The sequence below is a fragment of the Xiphias gladius genome, chromosome 1, assembly GCF_016859285.1.
Source record: "Xiphias gladius isolate SHS-SW01 ecotype Sanya breed wild chromosome 1, ASM1685928v1, whole genome shotgun sequence".
NCBI lineage: Eukaryota > Metazoa > Chordata > Actinopteri > Istiophoriformes > Xiphiidae > Xiphias > Xiphias gladius.
Window position 1 is genome coordinate 30,396,355 of NC_053400.1, and position 18,047 is coordinate 30,414,401.

At 40.8% G+C, this 18,047-nt stretch overlaps 1 protein-coding gene across 1 annotated transcript in view; it reads right to left on the reverse strand.

Annotated features, from left to right (window-relative positions):
* LOC120795795 (protein kinase C-binding protein NELL1-like) overlaps positions 1-18,047 on the reverse strand; it is a 240,812-nt gene that overhangs the window by 52,894 nt on the left and 169,871 nt on the right. The window contains exon 14 of the mRNA XM_040137971.1: positions 5,725-5,847. Coding sequence (XP_039993905.1) covers positions 5,725-5,847 — 123 coding nt within the window. The remainder of the gene's footprint in view (positions 1-5,724; positions 5,848-18,047) is intronic.

The following is an 18,047-nucleotide window of genomic DNA, read 5'->3' on the forward strand; positions in this document are numbered from 1 at the left end:
GCTAGACCCCGGATTTTGAGCTAGACCCCCTTAGGGGGAATCTTAATATTACACTGTGCGTCAACAGTTTGGGGAAAAGCACCTTTTCTAAGTCAACTTGAAATTTACCCCGTGCACATAAAACGATATTGATTTTCCTAATTTGGTGTGGAAGAACTTGACTGGCCTTCACAGAGCCAGTCCAACAACTTTGGGATCAATTAAAATCGCACTGACCGACATCAGTGCCCGACCTCACCAGTGCTCTTGTGGCTGAGCAGCCAGGTTCCCCCATCCTGAGGAAAGCCTATCATGAGGAGTAGAGGCTGTTATAGCGGCTGCTTAATGCCCAGGGTTTCGGAATGGCTTATTCAACAATCACATATCGGTATGATGTAATGTGCGGGCGTTCACATACTTTGTTCTCGTCTCCATTTACCATTTGGGTATCTCTAGGGTATATTCCAGCATAAAGATTATTGGAGTCTTTGCACCGCATTTAGTAATTTCCATGTATTTATATTCTATAATTCATTTTCAAAACATTGTTTGAGACATCGCCTCTCTAGCTGCTCTGTTGCAGTATTTGCAGATCGACCGCAACATCTAGACAAGTCAAGGCAACTTTATTTATATTCCGCATTTCATACCCAGGGCAATTCAAAGCACTTTACAGAAGAATTTCGAAGCAACAACTTAAGAAGGATTAAATAAAAACATCGATGTATAATACTTGTCAAACTCATTATATATTAAAACTATATAAACCCACACGTAAACACATGATAGAAAGTAAAGCAATATTAACACATAAAACACATGTCTAGTAATAAAGGCACTTGAGGTGACAGCTAACGTTTGAGTTATTCCTCGGGTAAGCTTTGAGTCCAGTGTTAGCTGGGACTGGTCTAAAATTTTCAGGAGGCAGATTCCAATAGCAGGCACCTTGATAATGAAAAGCTGCTCCCCCACGCTTAGTGTCAACCTGAGGGACAACGGACAGCCCAGTCCCTGGTGATCTGAGGGTTCTATCGGGTTCGTAAGGAATTAGGAACTGAGAAATGTATTAAGGGCCAAAGGTGCTGACTGATTTAAAAACAAGTAAGAGGATTCTGAACTTGATTGGAAGCCAAAGTGGAAGTGTTAGAATTGATGAATGGCTGTGATGTATTCTTGTTCTATTGAGCACCCTTGCTCCCGCATTCTGGATGTGTTGTAATTGAACTTTTCTTCGGGAGACCCAAGAACAGGGCGCTACGTTAGTCCAATCTGCTAAAAACAAAAGCGTGAATCGGCTTTTACACGGTTCTTTATGAATTCAGATCTCTGACTCTGGCAATCTTTCTTAAGTGATAACAGACTGACTTCACAATTGACTTGATATGTCTGCTTACACTGAATCTAGTACAATGACCACCTTTCTTATAGTGGAACTGGTATCATAAAGTCCTCAGGTGGGCAAACACAATCATTTTCCTTTTTTGTCCCAAAGACAATGACTTTGGTTTTGGAATTTTTTAGATTGGCGCGTCCAGAAATCGATTTGATTAATCCACTGGAGCAAGGGGTTTAGTGGACTGCGGTCACTGTGCATGAGTTCTACATGAGTGAATATAGACTGCGGAGGTAGTGCTACAGCCATGTTGTATATTGTCTGCGTATGTTTATGTGGCGTTGGGCCGGAGACAATCCAGAGGCAGAAATTGTGCGGAAGGCACTTTGTAAATTGCACTGATCTCGCCCCAAACCTGCCTCCCACCTGCCAACCCTCCTGATGCCTGTGTTACAGAGCGGTAGAGGGGGTGGGTGCAGTTGGACAGACCTACTTCTTTTCCCTTTGCCTGTTGTTTGTCTGCCTTTTGTCTGCATTTACCTTATGTCGTCTTCTTCCGTTTGTTAGCCTTTCTTAAATCTATCTTTCCCCTGTGCACTCACTATCTCTCTCTCTCTCACACACACACACACACACCAAACATGCGCACACAAACACACACACACACACACACGCACGCACACACACACACTTCCACCTGCAGCAGCATATGACACACTTTCCCTTGCTAATCACGGATATGACTCTCATGCTTTCCTCTGTCCTGTCCTTCTAATTACAACATTATTAGTGGTCACGGTGATGAGCAGCAGTGCAGATACAGATACATGACTTAATGAGTGAGAAATCACCGTGGGACATGGCAGGAGGGGCAAAATTTACCATGCTTTAATTTGACCTCTGTTAAATAAGTCGGAAGACGACCAAAATATTTTAAAAGGCACTCAGCCCAGCAGTTGGTGGATTAGATTTTTGTTTGGAATTTACATTTGGAATTTCAAGTACTTTTAAGCCGGTCGTAAATAGAACTACATTTATATACCATGTTTTAAGAAATTCAAAGGAAAACAAACGAAAAGAAAAAAATGACATTTTACAGAGGTTGCAGCCCTGCAAGCTACAGTGGTTCACTGTGGGTGGAACCAGCACTGAGATTGACTGTATGGACTAGTCTCATCTGGGGACGACGGACCCTTCACAGTGACTGATATCCCATGATGGATCATATTTTACTGGAAGTTTACCGAGATCATGTTTAAGTCGTTTGGAAAATCAAAGCCTAATTAAGCTTAATGATGCACTCATCTCTTGGACTGCAGCCAACCATATGCACAAAGTCATGAAAATTACATGAAAGGGCTTCGTGTGAGCTCGTGGGAACTCTTTATTTACAAATTAAGTACAAAACACGAGTAGAGCTGCATAATAAACCTCTGCTTTTTCAATTCCGGCACTGATTGCTTGGTGTGTTTCTTAGTCTTGCTGATTTATTATCTTTTGGAGAGAAAATTAAAAAAAATAAAATAAAACTCACATCAGTATCAAAACTCATAAGAAACAGTGCAATCATATTAGGCATTTCAAGTACACATTACAAAATGCTTAAATAAGAATGTAACTGTTTATTTGTAACTATCGTAGTATGTCTGTGAGGGTTCAGTAGCATTTTATCAGCATCCACCATCCAATCTGCACAATTTGAATTCTGTTTAATCTTTTCTTGAATTTAAGTAATTTTAACACTCAAAAACTTGAGCGACACGAGTCATAAATAAGATATGCTATGGCAAACAGATCAAAAACCAACGATTTACATGCAATAATAATATGTGCCAAGAAACATGTTCTTCCACATATATTGCATTTCTGCTTTTTAGCCAAATGGCAGCCTGAATGTTTTGTACGTTGCTCTTCGTCCATTAAAAAAAGAGGCAGATGATTGATCCATCAATACGACAGTTGCAGGTATTTTACCAGCTAGATCCAAATGTAACTGGGTTATCACAAAATAACCCTAACAACCGTGTTATCTATCCTACACTGCCATTTTGGCCAAGTAAAGGATGTCTTGTATCTCAAAGAGATGTCAAAGACGGAGCTTAAAATAGAGTGTACTTCCCCTCTGCTCACCCTGCTAACCTTCTAACAAGTGTCCTCAAACTTCTCGAGGGACCTTACGTAGACTGTTAGACTGCCCTGCCTCATCTGCCTTGAACCTGCAGCGACTGTCCCACTGCGACAGCCTTCAGTGCGAACATGCGGGTCAAATAGAGTTCATACAGTTCATGGCTGAGTGGACACATGAATGTCGAGCCCTAAAACCGCTGGTTACCTGTGTACATGCGTGCACAAACACCTGAATGTCAGGGGGCATTTAAACAGCTACACAGCCCTCCACAAATATTCACTCACATTAGCACTGCCATGGGGGTCACAGAACTACAGTAGAGAAACAAATGCCACTGCAAGCTCTCGAATTTGCCTTTCATGTAACTGGAAAACAACCACAAATGTAATTTAATGGGTTTTTTTTTTTATTGTTCATTTTATTGTTCAGTTCAATAAAGGAGTTGTTAAACACAGTGCAGCTTCCCCCAGCTGGGAGTATAATAAAACAGCAATGAGTCACTATTATAAGGAGCATGGACTGCTTTTCTGCTCGCAGAGTTTATTAAAGACACCATTTCTGCATTGGCAGGCCAGTGAAACTGGCTAGTTCTGGCCAAAAGCCAGTGTTTATTGGCAAGACATTTGTATTGATTGGGACTAAAACCAATCAAGAAGTGTCAAGTTTGCACGGTTGTAGCAGGACGTTCAAATCTTTCAAAGCTCACTTTACATGACGGCAGACCGGGTTTAGACAAAGCACGCAAAGCTGAAACCATGAAATCATAAGCATGGGTTTTACAAAGCTCAATTAATTTCTAATCGATAGGCTTTGTTTTTTAAGCCATTGTGCCCCAGGTTGAGCACAGCCTTTGGGTTAAAAAAAAAAAAAAAAAAACGGTCAATTTGCATCCATTTTAGTGACATTTCACTGATGCTTCACACCTCTGGAGTCTCGCTGGTGGCTTGAAACAACAGGTTGGATGTTATACGAAAAAACTGTGGGAAACTATACAAAGCAAGATCGAAAAAGATATACAAAATATTATGATCTACTTAAATGGATCATAACCTATTCTCATTTTAATGTAGGTAGCACCAAATTATTAAACATAATATTTTCCAATATTGACTGAAAAATCACACAATCAAAAATAAAAAAGTGCAGTTCAGGCACAATGCAGTGAAAAATGTTTAAAAAGTAAGCACTACATCACACAAAGTCCAAACCAAAATCTTAAAAACTCCTTGCCTTCGCAGAGCTTGAACAGCAGGTTTTTGTACGCTAGTCTCAATTCCAACGGAAAAGCAACAAATGGTAAAATTGAAGCTCTAGTTGTGAGCATGTACTGTGAATTACTGTGTAGGAAATTAATGAAAATGGTCTCGGTCTTACTTGGCTGTATACTCAGTATGTGTGCCACATACAGTACAAAGGCTCCCTGTAAGCACTTGAAGACTGGAAGATTTTTTTTTATATACCCAGGTTACATATAACTTTTGTTTGAGCGGCATTAAAATGCTATAATTCAGAAGGTGAAACATGCACTGAAATATATCATATAGTATATAATATATTGAAATGCTGTTTAAACAGAGGATATGTTACCTAGATGTCTAAAAAAACTTTGGTCAAATTAATACCTACTGAGATGTGTTAAGTACCAATTTAAGCATTTATTAATTTTCTTTTATTGAGGCACTTTTCCACTTGGATTTAATCATTGACTGTCCCTGTTTTCATTTTCTGAAGATGATAGCATACAACCCACAAGTGCTTCAGCTATTAGTCTGGAGTGTACTAAGCACACTCCAAAGGTCTATACAGCAGGATAAATGGAGGTTTTTACAAAGAGATTAGATTTTTTTTTTCCTTTTTTTTATATATATATTGTCACAACTGTTAGTTCTGTTTGTACAACACACACAAGCACACACACTGCTTAAAACAAAATTTCTCATTTCCTCCTCCCTTCCTCCCGCTGTCTGTGCGATACTGCAGGGCCAACTGGGTGAAGCGCCTGGGCAGGCCGACAGGTCAACAGGGAGCAGGGTGAGCGGTGCGGGAAAGGAGGCACGCGTGGAAAAACAGGCTGAAACTCGTCCAGAATTCATTTGTGATCTCAGTGGTTAATTTGTCATCTCAGTGGCAGCTGCTGCCTGGTTAGGTGACGTGAAGGAGGAGTGAACCATGATGTTACAGAGCAGAGAGTCAGCCACCATCGGGGGACGTGGATGAGGGTTTCAGTCTGTATCTGTGTGTCTTTTTTTTGTGCCCGGAGTGCTGTTCCAGGACAGGAACTTACCTCTGCAGACGGTGCCGTTGCCCACATAGCCCGGCTTGCAGGTACACAGGTGTCCTCTGATGGTGTTGGTGCAGATGGCGTTCTCATCACACAAATTTTGGCCGCTGGTGCACTCGTCATGCTCTGAGGGAGAGACAGTGAGAGAGACTCCACAGTCAGAATAGCTGCGTGTATCTGTGTGTTTGCTGTGTGAAGCATGGAGAGGTCACTGGAAAGTTTTCTTTGTGAGTTTAGCAACCATCAGAACTCCACTGATGAGATGACAGTTAACAAGCTGAGAACATGAGGCCACCGCCGAACTTCTCTTGTGTCAACAGCCAGCTTTCCGAACATCCATGTTTCTAAACACCAGTTCTGGTTGGCACTTTCAAAATGGATGTGAGGGGGATTCTGTAACAGGAAGGTTACCTCAAACAATGACTTAGGCATAGCCGCTTTCTCTACCCCCGCTTTACTCTAGAACCACCATCAGGTGGTAGAGGTGTTGGGAACAACAGCTGACGCATGCCAGGTGCGCTGACTGATTGCTCAGGTTCAACATCAATTAGCCTAATGATGTTGGTTTAAATACTACTGACTTCTGAGACACAACATCGAGAAATACGTCAACACTTGACATTCACAAAATCGTGTAAACAAGCCGAGAGTTTACATCTGCTAAAGGAAAACAATTTCCCAGTGTCCCAGTATAATATCAGCAAATGGTTAAATATGGACCCCAAGTTTGTACCGAAAGGTATGGGCCCATTGCAGCTACGGACATACCATGTAAGGATCACAAGAACTGTGACTGGTCAGCACGGGCTGCTTGTGCATTCTCATACAGGATTATACAGGTAGAGATTTATTTTTTTTTACCGTGAAGACAACATGAGGTAATTTGAAAAAAGGCTCAGTTATCTCGACCTTGTCCGTAGCACACCTAGCAAAGGCATCTCTACTGCAAACCCGCTCACTGTGACTGCTGCTCTTTATCGCAATGTGTAATGTTGCTTATATCACGGGCCAGATCACGTCTAATGGATCTGTCTAATGTTACAGTGGTGCTAACATTTAACTATAAATCAAAACATACGCTGTAGGCATCTATGGCACAACGCCTCTAATAAAATCCAGCTTTCTCCATCTCTATTACTTGGGGGGCACCAGCGGGGGGGAAAATTTCAGATCAGATCTCTACTAGTATAATATGTGACTATGACCTGAAAATGACATTAAAATATTAGATATGCTTTTCACATGTTCACACATATCTGACCCTTGATATGTAAATATTAATTGAAGATGATTAATGCTCCCTATCCGGTTAATATAACTCATTAAAACAATGTAACACTGAGAGTATCACAGCAGTTAATAATGCACGACTGCCGGTTTAAAAGGCTTTGGCAACAGATGGCTGCGGAAATGCAAACCGAACCAATCACACTGCCGAAAAAAAAAGCGTTTCATCAGCCAGTTTCTCTATAGCTGATGGCAGAGAGCTGGGAGTGCTGGTATGTCAAAAGCTTGCAAGTGCATTTTTGGCATTTCTCCCCTTGTCTGTGGATTGAAAGTTGCATGGTGCTTCAAGGGCTGTATAAACCATGACCATGAAAACGAGAGATCGCTTAATTATAGAAAACAGTGGAAAGTCAGCAATGTGAAAATATGGCCAGTTTTATTTCATTCATGAAAAGCTGACTCACTAACAACATGGGGTTACACAGTGCAGTATGCATGTACATTTACTTGGAGCTACATAGGAAAACTATATATCCTCAACTTTACTGAGACTTCAGCTGGCTGCATCTGCTGAGGATCACGGAGAACGTTTAAGGAATATTCCACCGAACTCTTTTGCTTCGAGTATCAAATACTCGCCACCTGCAGCCTGAAAAGCGGCTCAGAAAAGTTTGTATTTCGGGTTCACAACGAATCACAACAGTGACTCACGTTGCATAGAGGAAAAAAGCAAATGCCCATAGAAACTTCTCAAACTACTTGTGCAGCATAATCCACGTTTCCCACTGCTCAATATACAATATGAATCCTTAGCTTCAGAACCCAGCCAATACTCTTGCGCTGGAATATTTTCTGGTTTGCAATGTGTCAATTAAATTTCACAGTGTAAGAGCAATATCAACTGAAATAATATTTATATTTGTTTGTTTTTTTTGAAAAATCCAGCCTAGTCCTAGAACTTTTATAAATGAGGCCTCAAAGTTTACCTTAACTGTTCCAAATATTGGGTGAATGGACCCAAGGTTGTGCAGGAAATCTGCGTAAGATCTAAACTGCAAACAAATAGTGAAAGAGGGCTTACACCCATCAAACCAGTAACTGGTTTTAATGGTGTGGCTAATTCGATTGGACGCCTCCAAGTATTTCCCCTCTTGACTTTGCAGACACCCCAACCGACCAGTGGGAGTCACTACTTCGGCAACATAGACACGATCCCTCACCAACTTCCCACCAGCAGACACGGACAACTGTGTTTGTTTGAACCCAAAACCGAGCCCAAAGCATGGTTACAGGGAGTCAAACTGCAACGATGGATGTGAACTTTAACCCCTGTAGGGCCTGTGCTCCCCTAAAATGCTCGGTATTTTCCACGTAGCACATACACTGTATTTAGTTTAGTCCAATTTATCTGAATTGTATGCACACAATCTCCACAATGAAAGGACATATCCATAGCCTGGGCCGTTACCCTTTTCCTGAAAATCCACCAATAGGCCCTGTCCATGGCAGACATTTTTAGTTAGTAGGAAAAGCACAGGAATCACTAATATCATTAACAGTGGCTCTGTTCTGTTCAAGTGTCCCACTAAGCCATTATAGTGTGACAGTGACCCAACGTGCACAATAACAGGATCCTGAAACTGAAGCAGCTAAATGGAAGTGATTTTTTAAAAATTTATTTATTTTTTTTACACCTGACCTTTTCTTACTGTGACATGTGAAAATTCTCTGCTCTTGGGATGACTGACATGTAAAGTACATCTTCACCACTGATTAATTGCGATTCAACAAGTGTCCTATTGAGGGTTTATCACTTCGTCAATAGTGAATGACTGACTGATTTCTGTCAGCCGTAGTTCCTTAGGTCCACTGTTCAGCACTGCATCAGCCTGCTGTAGCACGTAGATCACGCCAGGATCATCATGTTACACATGACACTAATGGGCCCCACAGTGAAAGGTCCTAATGAGGCTGTTCTGGAGTTGAACTGAGGCCACCACACAACCCCTGCTTAAGCGGTAATGCGCCATTAGAGAAAAAGGGAAATTTGATTCATAAATGTTTGAAAAGAACATAATTATAACCACATGAAATGATAATTATGGCTCTGTTTGTTGCTTAAAAATACCTTTATGGGATTTATGCATTTTTGGCAACTTGCTCATTGATTCAAGTCTTGCTGCTGAGGTTATCATGCTGGTTAAGCTTAGGTTAATGCATCTTCATTTAGACCCGAACGTGATTTTGGACGATTATAAACAATACATTAAAAAAAACATTAAAATGCAACCTTTGATAACGCAGCTGTGGGGATTTACAACACAGCCGCACTGCTTAAGTATCTTTTTATGTCAGACCATGAACTGTGTCTTTAAGTACCAGTCAGGACCTGGCCCGAGGCTGCCGCAACTCACAAGGTACACACTCACTAAAACACACTCCTCATTAATATGTAAAAGCTTCAGTGGGAGTCATGACTAATACATTTCCCTTAATTAATGAGCAGTGCCCATGAAGCCCCGAAGCAGCTAGGAGAAATTATTTAGCTTCTTTCTACCCAAGGATTTCTTCCCCATGTTGAACTATAAAGTGGAGGTGTATGTCAACAGTGCTGGTGGGATGTGTAAGAGTTTATGTGAAGGAATATGAGAGCAGGCTACATTATTGGTAGAGTAGTAGAGGATGAGCTACATGATAAAATATTCAGTATGGTAATGGCCGTGAGTTGATGGAGGGGAGAGCCAAAGAATCACAACTCTGACAACCACGGCTGCTTATTAACGCTGTTTAATGTCTGCTTGCCAATTTGAAATTATAGCGAAGCATAAACAGACAGATGCAGTGGCTGATGTGATGGATAATGAATAAGTGACGTCCCGCCTAAAAACTCTTATAGGCCCGAATTTTGTGGCGGTGCTATGGCCAGTGCAATCGACATTGGGACAGGCTCAAATCTGAAAATCTGGCTGCAGAATTGCGCTCATGAGCGTTCAGGTGGTGCAACTCTGTACCATCCGGACAACAATATGATTTACCGGAGGGAGTCTTTCTACTTCTTGAGCTGCTGTTGGCATGCGTCACTGCGATTGTCACAGCTGTTTCAGAGCTATGAGACCAGTGATGTGAGTGGCTGAGTGTTTTTTTTTTCTTTTTTCTTTTTAAATCGCCAGAACCTCCGATCCACAGGTATTCAATTTCACCTTTCTGCATATACGGGAACCGAATATTGCAGTTGCCCTTGGAGACGACGGCACGGTCGACCGCTTTGCACTCGTCATTAGGCCTGCGCAATCAAAATAGGGCCATTACTGTTAAAAAGTAGTTATGTTGCTTTTGTACCTTGAATATCCAGGTTCGCATAGTTGTTTGGTGTATTTAGTTTTTTTTATTGGGGATAACTGTCCAGAAGTAGAAAGTGTAATGCCACATTAATATATTTCCAGGATACACATGTTTACACCCTTTGTGCTCACCAGCAGTTACCTCTTCCCAGCTAGCCGTGAACCAAAACAAACAAGTTTTGTACAACAACAAAACTTTTACAGTTCATACAAAATTCCTGCATTCCAGAAATTCCAATAGACAGGTTCACTGCTCACAAAATCTGGCTGTGGAAGAGGACCCCCATCAGGCAAAAATCATCCTGAAATTTGTCATGAGTCTGAGGACTGACACGTCATTGCTAGAGTGGCTGCAAGTGACAGTGGGCTGGATTTTTTTGGTTCATTCTTGTCTTCATCCTCTTCTTGTGATTCAGACGTGGTTTATACTGTATATGATCCCGAGTCCTGTGGGGTCTTTTCAGGCTTCAAGTCTTTTTCTCCCGACGCACACATACATCTAGATGGACTGGACATTGAGCCGTGAGCGCTGCCAAAACGTGTCTGACTGCACAGCAGCACCGTGGCTGAACATACCGTACCTATTATGAAACTGATGGACTGAAACTGCTGCTGCTGCTGCTGCTGCTGCTGGTGTTGTCTTTACTGTAGGGCTGGCCTTGGCATCGGTAATGATGGTTGCATCAACTTTAACTTGGTTCATCACTTATTTAATACACCACGCAGAGAGCATGCTAGCTGACCCAAACCCAACAGCTCGATGGATAAAAGCTACGAGCTTCCTCGTCAAAGTTTTTCGTCCCGCATCTCAGAGCAACTACGAGGCTCATGCCAGAGGACTTGACAAGCCTTCCTGGCTCATTGAGAGGAAGACCATGAGGAATTATACAAACGATATGAAAACTTAAATCAATCAATATATAGAAGACATTCATTAGTGTTTGAGGGCTGCACTGTTCTCTACCCTGCTATTGATTGTACGAAAAGCGTTTCCAGATGAATTTATTTTTTAATGCTGAAGCCGCTGTATTCCCTATAGTCGGCTGTATGGGTTAAATCTATCATCATCTGTATTGGGCAAAGGGCTGTTTGATATTGTGAGTCATTTGATTAAATGTTTGTTTCAGAAATAATGCTCAATGCGGCTTTACTGTAATAGTTCACGGAGTTTGTATTTCTATAGTAATGCTTTTTTTTTTTTTTTAGCCAACAACCACTGGCTAATAGGGGGGCTGCTTTTTAATGTACTTCTACAGATGGCGTCAAAAATCAACAGAAAAACAAAATGACAGCTCTTGCAGAACAATTAATGTGTTGTATTAACCATCAGAGATTGATAAGATCTACCATTTAGAGTATCCGCGGGATGTTTTTTTTCCCCATAATACAATAAGCTAACCCAGTGATGAATGATTGTGTCACTGGAAAGTTATTACACTAACATTAGGTGGCTCGGTGATTCTCCTGGACATAACACCAGCCGCTACTGAGCACGCTGCCCAGGTTTGATCTAATTAGCGATGATTACAGAGTGATGCGGTGTCAGGCTGGACATGTTGAGGTGACCCCCCCCCCCCAAAGTAATGGGGGTTAATGACTGTACCGCGGACAGCGGCCAATACACTCAGTGTGGCTCCTGCGCTGTCAACCCACTGGAAAATGTAAGGTAATAGGAGGATCAGAGGAATCACTGAGGTTATTCTCCCATTTCACAGAATTAGTGGGTCGAACGATATGTTTCTCACTAATGAGGACAGGTCAGATCCGGAGCTGCGTCCGAACTCGCATTCCTTGTTCATTCATCTCCTGTTCGCTGAAGGGTTAGTAGTTTAGTGAGCACTACATTTAGATTATGGACACTTACGAATCATCGCTGATAGGCATGGCATCACATAACAGTGATTTTTCCCATCTACCAGAGGTGAAGCATCGCATTATGGGATTTTTAGCAACAAGTAGTGTACATGCTATGGGCACTACATTTTTTTCACTTCGTTATAGTGCAGCAATGTACACTTGCACTCCAGACAGTGAAAAAAGGTGCGATATTTACTTTATTTGCACAAATGTCTTATTCACCGACAGTAAATTGCTGCACTATTTTCTTTCTTTGTTTGTTTATTATTCCACTGTCTCTCCTTTCACCTTTTGCTTTTGTGGGTGAAATGGCTCCATGAAGACTCAGGATTAATGCTAATTTTTCGCTCAAGCTGAAACGTTTTTAAAAACTATTTGCCCATCATGTGCACTCCCCTGGAGCCAATGATTTGTGTCCACTTGTGCCTTCCCATTGAGTTCGTATGTAGCCACGCCGCCTGTAAAATGTGAGGAGGCAGTGATGGAAAGCAACAAAGGAGATTTACTCAAGCACAGTCCTTCAGCACAATTTTGAGGTCCCTGCACTTTGAGTATTTCCATTTTTTTTTTTTTTTTTTTTGCTGTGTTATACTTCTACACCACTACATTTCAGAGGGAAATACTGTACAGATGAAGATTTTACCAGAGACATCATGGGAGCTTATGACATATAGTGACGGTCAAAGATTAAACCAGTGCTCTCCAACATTTTTGACTTGTGACCACCCAACGGGTAAAATTATCTAATATTTCAGAAATAACAATCAAAATCATAGAAAAGTCCAAAAAATGAATAAAAATGTTCCTCTTTCTTTAATCTCATGACCCCTCAACTTTTTCTCGTGACCCGTGTTGGGAACCTTAACTACCTTAACTGTATGTAAAGTAGCTAAAACTAGCTCCACCTGGAACAGCGACGGCAGTAAAATGCTGCTTACACATTGATGGTAACACATAGGGAGTGATTCCGTACACTGCCTCATTAGGAACTAAATGTGTGAGTAAGTGCAAAGTTGTCTTAAGAGTACAATTCTTTGTCACAGTTTCGGTCAGATCAGAAAACGCTCCGATGAATTACTTTTGAAGGCGATGATGACCTGTTTTGCAGTTTTCAACTTTTATATATTTGATGTCTTAACCACACTTCCAACGTTTTGCATTCGTTTCCACTGCCGTTTGTGATTTATGACCAGCAGGTATGATCTACCTGCTGGTCATGCTAAGAGTCTTATAATTCAAGCTTCCTGGACTGTCGCTCTCATTTTAGTTTGTTCTGGATCAGACTGGCAGCTAAATGTCTCCTATTTATTCAACTGTGAATATGTTGATGCTGTAACTTAAATTGCTCCAACCCAGTGTGAAATTCAGTTCAATTCAGCACTGTGTTTTTTTGTGAAAGACAAATCTAATAATTTTATGACACTTTGTAGAGTGCATTCCAATATGTTTGAGCATGTGCAATGAGAGATAATTACAAAAAAAAAAAAGACATTACTGGGATCGTAATTAGTGTAACACAACCAAATTCTCCTTATTCACATCTCACTTACGCTAATGCTAACGCCCATTATTAGAAACAGCAGGGGTCTTCTCTTCTGACTGTTGAGAAACCTCAATCGCTCCAACTATTGTTGGACCACTGAATGATTTGTTGCTAGTGAATATGATAGAAGCTGTTATCAGCTACAGGCAGACAAAAAGTTAAGAAAAAAAAGTCAGAAAAAAAAGCCTCTTTTTTTTTTTAAGTCCCTTTAGGATAAACATTATTTCCCATAAATCTTCCTCCAATTTTACATCTTTTAATTTTACAGCCACTCCAATTTGAATACTTGTTAGTCTCCCATGATAGTAAACTGACTGCCATTGGGTTTAGGACTCTTGGTCAGACAAAAACGAGACATTTGAATGGATATACTTGGGCTTATTAATCAATTAATTGATTATAAGATTAATCGATTATGAAAATAATCATTAACTGGAGACAAGATCACAACATTTTTACATTCAACTTGTTTGTGTGCAGACTACTTGCACTATGACAGACTAAGTTATAGACTGCCTTATACTCTACCTTAATGACGGAGCCCATTTCGAAGGGGCAGATTTGGTTCTGGAGAGAGACTTTTGGCGAGCTATGTGAGCGACACTACTTTTGTTGAGATGGCTGGGAACAGGTCCGACAGCGACGTAACACAACCGGTGTATCTCCGTGCGAAGGACAGCAAGATAACAAGTCAGCTTAGGCGTGAAGTTGTGTAAGCCTGCATCACACTTCATTTTCAATGTCTTGTCACATCACGTTTGAGCAGAGTCACTTTTCAGAAGGGAAATCTCAGAAACCGCACAAAGGACTTTGGAGTGAGGCAACAGTTGTTTATTCTTGTCGGACGAGTAAACGAAGTCATGATTGCAGTATGACCTGATGCATGTAGACCAGATTTAGATTTAGTAATGTCTGCATTGTGATGTACAGCTCGTTAATTGAATCTCCTTTGTGTGCATCGACTAACTAATGTTGCGGGTGGGCTGCTGTGATCAAGGCAGCTGACTGAGTAGCATCTGTCCAGAGCCTTTAAAGCCTCTTTTCACCGCACTAACCGTCTCTCTTCCCGGAGTAAATACTGCAGTAGCCGTGTCTCCGCACATATTTGTATACCCTTTCTGTTTGGTGCCTATCTTTGCAAGTCTTTCGGTTTACTGTTACGTCCTCTGATTAAACGCATTTCACTCAAACTGGACTGGCGACATGTCACCGAGAGGCTAACCTGAAGTCAGACTTGTCGGCCTCACAGAAATGACTTCTTTTTTTTCTGGCAGTTCATCCGTCTTCTGTTCCTTTTTCAGTGCTCAGAGCCTTTTTTCTAAATGGTCTCTCCAAAACTCAACTGAAAAGAGACAAGACTCTGTTTAGTAGGGGATCTATGACTAAAACCAACACCTCATGATTCACTTTTACTTTGCATAATAAATGTCTAAAACACGTCCTCATCTCCTAAGCGCCTACCGTTGTCTCATTCAGTAATGTGAAATTTAATGAGCAGTGACAAGCCCATAAAAAAGAACAGAGGACGGCGGGATTTTTTTTTCATCTTTTTTTTTTTTCCTGCTCACTTTTTGGCCTCTGCTTGACTGCTCACCTTGACACGATGTGAACTCAACAGTGATCTGCCCCCAGTTACAGGGGGAAAAACACTGACCGCTTGTCATAGCATTTAGCCTGGAGGACATGGATTTCCATAAAACTAGTTGGAGAAAATTTCCGATTTTCCGATAATCCACCTGGAGTTCAAGAGGCAGTTTTCTTTTGATCCCAAGGTCAATTAGTTCCAACTTACACACCTGCTGCTCAATACTACTGCATACAAGCCATGTGTGAGATAAGAAAAAAGATTTTATCATTAATATTTTATTACAGCAAAACGGAGCTTAAAAGCCTCCTTGGATGGGGCAGTCCAGAATTAGGAACCTTTATGGTGTCCTGGTGACTTTTTTTTAAACCGATACTTTCCCTGTCCTTTCACCATGCACATGTACTTTTTGTTTCCCTTTGTCTCTCGTTTTTTTGCATCATAATTTATGTCATCAGTGAACCAAGGCACTGACGTAAGGTGCGTATGCATGATGTATTTTTCTATCTAAATGTTACGTAATCTTTAAGAGAATTTCCACTAGTCACAATATTCTAATTAATATGTATTTCCATTTCCTAATGTTACGTAAACATTCTAAAGAGGGTGGATCAGGTTATGCCGAGTGTCTGACTTTGACATTGGAGATCAGGGCTTCACATCCCGTTTCCCACCAACAGTTAATGTGGATTCTCTTTATCATAAAGACGGTCTTTCCGTAACCTTCACGTTGCCTTAACCTAACCAGACTTTTACTTCCATTTACAGAATTCTTGGCCACTTACGGGCAGTGGAAACAAGCTAAACACAACATTGACACATTATCCCCGTATGAAGATGTTAAGGAAAACCTGTAAGCAAATAGTTGCGTCCTGTTTTAACATCCAGATGTGGAGCAACGTAAGCAGTGACGAATGCAAGTCCTCTCCTCACTCTCTTTTCACAACCGTGTCTCCTAAAGATTACGTTTACGGACTACTAAATGTTTTTCCACTTACGCTGCGGTGGCAACGTGTTCACTGGCTGGGTTGTGTTCAAAGGCAACGAAAGAATGAAGCGCCACAATTATTAACGGCTGCGGAGTCGCCAGGAGGCGAAAGTGCTGTGGTTCAGATTAGGGAAAGATGGTGGTTTTGGGTGTTAATAAACACATTGTGTGTCAAGTCACTGTAAACTTTTTCTGTGTTAAACCGCACCACAATCTTCCCCTAACCTTAACCAAGTGCTGTCAGTGTCTAAGCACAACCATAAAACGGTTTAATAATGCTATAATGACTACAAATGAATACTGTAATGCAAGATCAGACCATCTGGCAGAAAACAAATAGGCTGTGTTTAAATATTCAATTCATCAACATACTTGAGACTTGCCAGTTACATAAATTAACAGCATTTCCTAATTATGTTCATAGAAAACGTAATTTGTTCACAATTACATTTCCTTCAAAACGCGTCTGCTGTTGTAAATTAGCTGCATATAAACATAATTTCTAGAAGAAAGGCTTGCCCTTTTAGCACTGTTTTGATCTCCACCATCTCCAAAATGCTTCGCTGTGTTCACCAACTGTTTGCTTTGTCTGTCTGCCGTTTGTTGCTGGACAGGTAGTGTACAATGGGTTTGTAGAGCTTTTTTTTTTTTGCCTGCTGCATTTGGAAGTGATAAAACTGAAGAGACTGAAGAGAGTGGTGAGAGCGAACCGAAACAGTAAAGTCGCGGGCCAAACAATAATCTGCTCTAATGCGAGGAGCTGAGGGGAACTGCATGTATCGCTCTGTGGGTTTGATATTATGAATGACCCCTTTCACATACAACAGTCATGTTATCCATTGTTAATATAAACATATTAGTTATACATGCTTCAATTATAAAGGTACACTATGGAGGATATGAGTCGTTTTTGTGGGGGTCACACTGTTTTGGTTGTTTTAGCAGCCACTTATAAAAGATCTGGGTTTTTTTTGTACAACAAGCTGATGCTGTGACTATGTTATTCAAAATTAAACAAAAATAATCAAAGCCAGGTTCCACATCCTCATTTACAATTTCCCTTTTTTTTTGGCTTTTTCATTTAGAGATTTTTCTTTTATTTTAAATCACAAAATGGTAAATAGATTATATTTATGCAGCACTTATATACTAAAGTGCTTCACAACATCCGTTTCATTCACCCAGGCATCAAAACATACACTTTCACAGGTAATAGAACCTTATAAGAATTAGAGTTTCTTGCTGTAACATCTGAACAAGCAGTGATAGTATACGGTGGACTTTACAGTTTCTATACTTTTACTACTTTTATTACTTTTAACTATGTAAATAAGTACATTTTGCAATGAAAAAGGGTGGAAGAGGCAGAAGAATTGGCACCAGAGGAGAAATTTGCACAGATACCATGAGTTTTACAGTCACATGTTACTAATAACATGAAGCACTAAAAGACCTGGCACTTTCAAACAATGGCTACTCATTATGCTGCAAATATGTTCATTTACATCATAGATTATACAGCTGCTTCCTTAGTGGCATTAGTGTTCGGATCGCTTTATAGAGTCCTCAACACCCAGTTCATATCCTTTGTATGCAGCAGCACAGAAGCAGCGGGATAATGCAATTCATTTACTACCCAATGAAATATACAGCTCAAGGCAGTAAAGATGCTTAGGCTGCAATTCACATTAATGAAAGCGCGTTCCATTAATGTGCTCTGTCAGTAAACATCCATCCCATAGCCACGGAGCATTGTTATTCCACACGTCTCCATGTGTACTCGGC